Here is a 5,725-nt window from a genome sequence, read left to right on the forward strand (position 1 = left end):
GCTTATTCCATTTTGGGTCATGGGGGTCGCTGGTGCCCATGTCCAGCAATCACTGTGCGAGGGGCGGGGTACACCCTGGACAGGTCGCAAGTCCATCACAGGGCCACATAGAGACAAACGAGACAAACAACCATTCAGTCTCTCACTCACACCTAGGGACAATTTAGAGTTACCAATCAGCCTAACATGCATGTTTTTGGTCTGTGGGAGGAAACCGGAGTACCCGGAGAAAACCCACGCATGCACGGAGAGAACATGCAAACTCCACCCAGAAAGGCCCCTGGACCGGGGTTTGAACCAAGGACCTGCTCACTGAGAGGCAGCAGCTCTACCAGTTGCGCCACCGTGCTGCCTGATCCTATAATACAGACCTGGGCATTGTACGGCCCCAGGGCCACATGCGGCCCTTTGGTTGACTCTCACTGGCCCCCGTAAGGGGAATTACAAAATACATATGTAAACAAATGAAGTTAACCAAATCCAGATATAGATCCTCTCTCAATGATGATGTCAGCTTTGCTTCACATCTCCACCTCAGACCTTGAACCTGACTTTAACATTTCTGTTAAAGCCCAACAGAGACTAAACTTCTCTCACTAAACAAGAAAAAAGAACTGATAAACACCAAATGAGATGTTTAGACTACAAATGTAGGCACGTAAAGAACCGGGACTCAAAATCACAGTTCAGTGACGATCACTATTATATGATGTTTCGTAATATTTGGAATACAAAGACAATATTGTGATATATTTACAAAGCTAAGAACTTTTTCCAGCAGTATATAAAACTCAAAATGAGTTTTGGGGTGAATGTGACTGAAAATGATCATTAATATAACGTCACAAATGGTAAAAATGTTAAGAGTTTACCATTGTACTGGGAAATTTAATTGAATAAATGACATTTTTTGTAAGGAAACCTCGCTTTTTCGTTGCTTAATCATAACAAATACTCTTACCAGCTTGTTAAAACAGTGCTATGTACTGCTTTTAATAATGAAATACTATTATTATGCAGTATTGAGTTAAGTTGAAATCAGGTCTCTCTTGTAAATGAGTCCTCGAGGCTCAATGGGATTTACCTGTCTAAATAAAGGTTGAATGAAAAAGTCATTGGTGCCAGCCCTCCACAATATCTGCTGTTTCTCATGTGGCCCCATGGAAAAAATAATTGCCCACCCCTGCTATAATATATCCTATTAATTAGTCAGAAACAAGCCATAACAAACAGAACCTAGCTTCGTAAACAAGCCAACTACACAACAATGTGATCTTTCTAACAGCTTTGTGTGAATATACTTCATTAGAATCAGACTTTTTAAAGATCAATCTTTCATTGTTCAGTTCAAACTTTCCAAGTTTTTGTCACCGGATATTGCACCCAATAAATGTTGTTTTGGAAATTCTAACCATTTACTTTTACTTAATACTCTTACTTTAAAGTACATTTTAGAAGAGAAATTTACTTTTGATACTTAAGTACATTAAATGTCCGATACTTTAAGACTTTTACTTAAGTAATAATTTTAAAGGAGGCTTTTAACTTTTATCAAAGTAATTTTATGGTAAGATACTTGTACTTTCACTGAAGTATCACTTTGAGGTACTTTGTACAACACTGTTCAAATGTAAAAAAAAATAATAATAATCTAAAATTGTCCATCCTGATCATTTGCAAGAGCAAAGAGCAGCAGCAGCTAGCTGTAGCACTGCTGGTGTAGCACTGCTGGTGTAGCCTGTGGCACGTCTGTATTTCCCTAAACTCCAGCTAGAATAACTTGAAAAACTGCCAGCAGTCTAAAGGTTTGTAACACACTGTTAGCGTAACGTTTTTGAGATTAGAGTGGTTTTATGACAGTAATCCACTTTGATAGTTGCCTCGCTCAGACTAGTCAACTCATCGATGCGGTCAGAATTTAAATGAATTTTTCCAAACCAAATGTGTCAAAGAGAACAACCCTAATATTTAACAACAGGTAAGATATTAACTGTTCACAACCTTTCCACAGAACCCCACTTCAACAGATCAGAAGCATCAGCAAAGTCTCACCTGATTCCGAGGCCGAGGTGGTTCCAGACGTTGGACAGCGAGACATCTTTGGCTTGAAAGGGCTTTCTCTTTTCCTTGAATTCATGCGCCAGACAGATCCTCCACCCTTCTTTGGGCACCCCATATCCCATTTCCTTGGAGACATACCTGCTCATAAGTTCTGCAGTGGACTTCTCTCCCCACTCTGAAGTCATCTTTGCACGATTTTACAGAGACAACAAAGAAAAAGAGTCCAAAGAAGAGGAAGAAAGCCAGCACCACCTTTGGTAAACAGAGTGAGGAGGAGGTAGGTGAACTAAGAACTACAAGAATGAGCCACTAGGATGAACCGGTTCTCAGCTGATATATCCTCTCGGTGCTTGCGCAATTTATGGCTGCACCTCAGGGTGGAGGTTCTAGGAACATTTTTGTTTAGTTTAAAGTCCTCAAAGTGGACCTCCTTGCTCCATTGGCATGAGCCCGGATGTGGCTGTACAGCTGTCAGCAGGATGGATGGAAGGATGGATGAAAGCGTAAGAGCAACAGGAAGTGCTGAAGATGCTTCATCTAGCAGGGTCGTCTATGGTAAGCTTAAACAAAGTGACAAAAGATTAGGAAAAAATAACACGACTTCATTAGGATCAATTATTTTCTAGTAACAGGCATATCGCACCGGCGAACTATCGTGGTTTTTGCCTTCCCACTCATGTAACATTAGCGAAAAGTCCATTTTAATTTGAAGATAACATACAGGAAAAGGCTTTTCTAGCTACTAACTAAAATACATTTTAAATAACTGTTTAGAATTACCAGTATGACGGCGTCATCCACTCAAAAGCGACCTCTGACAGAGCCCTGTAGCCTCTGTTAGCGCGGCGCTCGGAATGTAATCCATGGGGAGCGTGTTGCTAAATATAACCCGGCTGTTGACTGAAAGGCACAAAACCCTCCCGAGACACATTTTACAGAAAATTATAAATCCAGTTTATACTCAATTAATATTTTTATTCAGATTTGTAATAATGAAACAATGTTTGCGTAAATTCTGCTAAAGTAATAATTTATAAATTGTATGAGACGCAACTGTGCCTAACAAATTGTACTGAGCAGTAGATTTTAAAAGGCAAAACAAGACGATACCACTTTGGACTAACAAAAAGAGACATTGTTATTTTTCATCAATTAAAATGTATTTATTTTAAATTATTAGGTTAATAATAATTTATTAAATAATTTATTTTATAATGTTTTGACAACAATGCGTAGAATTACAAATTATTTGGAGTTATTGAATGATTATCGCCCGCGAGAAATCGCTGAAGGACCAGGCCATCAAAAGTGGCCAACAAAAAACTATTCCCGTGATTCTTTTGTAATCTTGTTGAAATAAATTATGATCTAAATTTAAAAATTGTAATTAATAGTTTTAATACATAATTTTACCTAGAGAATATTTATGTATTTTATTTTTCAAAAGCGTTTAATCTTGAAAGATTTTCCTTTATTTCAGGAGTTGTAATTTGTTGTACAACAGCGGAAGTGGAGCGCTTTTATTTTTTGTTTACCTTAGCTGCAATGGTAGCCGTAGCTTTGATCGTAACATAGTCAAGCTATGTCCAGTTTTACCGAATATACCGTCGGACCGTGTACTGTTTTTTGTGAGGAGTAATTTTAGGCACACCTTGTCGAATAGGCTAGCTGTTAGCATTGCTTTAGGTCAAGGTATGTACAAAAATATATTTTAAAATAACCGACATGAACGAACGCTAACCTACTTGGGTTAGATTGTTACTCTTGAACAAACCAAGAGATTCTTGTGATATATTTAGACTTTTAATGTACGTATTTCAAATTCAAGTACGTTTAATCACGTAAGTTGTAAGTTGTTGAGCAGTGTTTGTTTAAACTCCTCAGATGATCGAGGTGGTGGCGTCCATGGCCCGAGGCCCAGTGTTTCTGGCCGGGGAGCTGATGGAGTGTCTCATAACATTCACCAATCCGATGTCTCATCTCTCTACATCTGCGAGCAGGTAAGATATTACACTCTTGTCTGAGCTTTTTTCCAAGTATAAATGTTTACAAGTAAGAAAATTTATTTTTCGGCATTTGTAATCCAACATTCAAAAATATGCCAGACTATAGTAATCGATTCATTTTGATCTCTGCAGGGCTGTTGGTTGTTTTATGCTGTGATAGGACCCTTGTTTGACTGTGTGTCCACAAACATTTACATTTCATTACATTTCTATTTAGATTTCAAAACTTCCAGTTGATTACCTGTATTATGATCTGGTGAGATGGATGGATTGCTGTGTAGGCAGCTGTGTGCATGTGCTGTTTCTAATACAAAGTTTGTGAACCATATTCAGATTCAGCAGGGCTGTGGTAGCTCAGTGGTCAGCGCCGTGCTCTCGTAATCCTGAGGTTGCAGGTTCGGGCCCAGGTTGCCTCTGGAAGAACTGTGTAAATTGTGAAGCAAGTATTTTGTGCTATTTCGCCCACCGTGATGAGTCGACCCCTGCAGAAGGGAGCAGTTGAAAGAAAAACACGACTTACAACTGTGAATCACCATCACACACATCCGTCTTCAAAACACCAAATGAAGAAATAAGGAATTACGTTTACGATTTGGAGTTTTCTAAACTTTTGGACTTATCAAACCTAAAGTTTTCTTTAACTGTTTGACTAAAGGGCACCTGTTATGTAAGAACAGACATTTATATAAAGATACGGGCATGTATAAAGGTACTGCAGGAAGAAGACTTTAAAGATGGCTGCCACAGGGGTTTTCTGCATATTTTACCAAATTAACATTTCTGTTGTCTGAACAGGATCTCATGGCATTACCGGTAATATTTTTTCTTGTTGATTTCTTAAAATGGGTTTGATGATGTTAAGTTTTATATTAGTTGATGTATGATGGCTAGCATAGATTGTTGTAAATTATCCTTTTAGTGCCAAAGAAAAAATGTATTAGAAAAAATAATAGATTTAGAAAATGTTCAGTCTTTTAACAAACTATAATTGAATGAACACAACGCTGCATCATTTTTCACATAAACTTTACAAAAATACAAGTTTACCAGACTTTTAAGCTTGTTCAAATGTTTCTAATTAAATGACTTTGCAGTGCGTACATGCTGTAACCAAACTGATGAGTGAGCATAAGTTAAATGTAAATAAATGTCAGTTTCAGTACGAAGTCAATGACTCGATCAGGATGCACAAGTTAATTACCAACCGCTACAATCAATGAATGCTATCCTGTGTGTTGGTTGATTAATGACATTCAACAAGCACTCAACGTCAGCTTGTTAAGGTGATAGCATCTGTGCTTCTCTATTTGTTGCTCGATTATTTTGTTTATCCGGTGTCTTGTAACAGGCTGACTCTTTACTGTAAGATGAATTATGTAGTCCCATCTCCCTGCTCCTGTGTAACTCTTGTCGCTTGTGTCACAGTGAGATGTTGGCGTGGGCCAGCGCCCAGATCCACTGTCAGTTTCACGCCAGTGAGAACCGAGTAGCCCTGCCGGCCCGGGGCAACAAGCAGGACGTTCAGGCTGACAGCGACACCGTGCTTATACCAAGCAGAGGTGAGAAGGACAGAAAGAAGAGGAGGATCAAATCCCAAGATTAGCACAACTCTCTTTCTCTCTCTCTTTCTTTACATACATATATATATATATATATAT

At 38.6% G+C, this 5,725-nt stretch overlaps 1 protein-coding gene across 1 annotated transcript in view; it reads left to right on the plus strand.

Annotated features, from left to right (window-relative positions):
• Positions 1-2,550: 2,550 nt before the first annotated feature.
• Positions 2,551-5,725, plus strand: part of rgp1 (GP1 homolog, RAB6A GEF complex partner 1) — an 85,352-nt gene continuing 82,177 nt past the window's right edge. The window contains exons 1-3 of the mRNA XM_037675668.1: positions 2,551-2,616; positions 3,946-4,061; positions 5,493-5,626. Coding sequence (XP_037531596.1) covers positions 2,590-2,616; positions 3,946-4,061; positions 5,493-5,626 — 277 coding nt within the window. The 5' untranslated portion in view covers positions 2,551-2,589. The remainder of the gene's footprint in view (positions 2,617-3,945; positions 4,062-5,492; positions 5,627-5,725) is intronic.

This window comes from Nematolebias whitei, chromosome 1, assembly GCF_014905685.2.
Source record: "Nematolebias whitei isolate Nwh7 chromosome 1, NemWhi1, whole genome shotgun sequence".
In the NCBI taxonomy this organism is placed as follows: domain Eukaryota; kingdom Metazoa; phylum Chordata; class Actinopteri; order Cyprinodontiformes; family Rivulidae; genus Nematolebias; species Nematolebias whitei.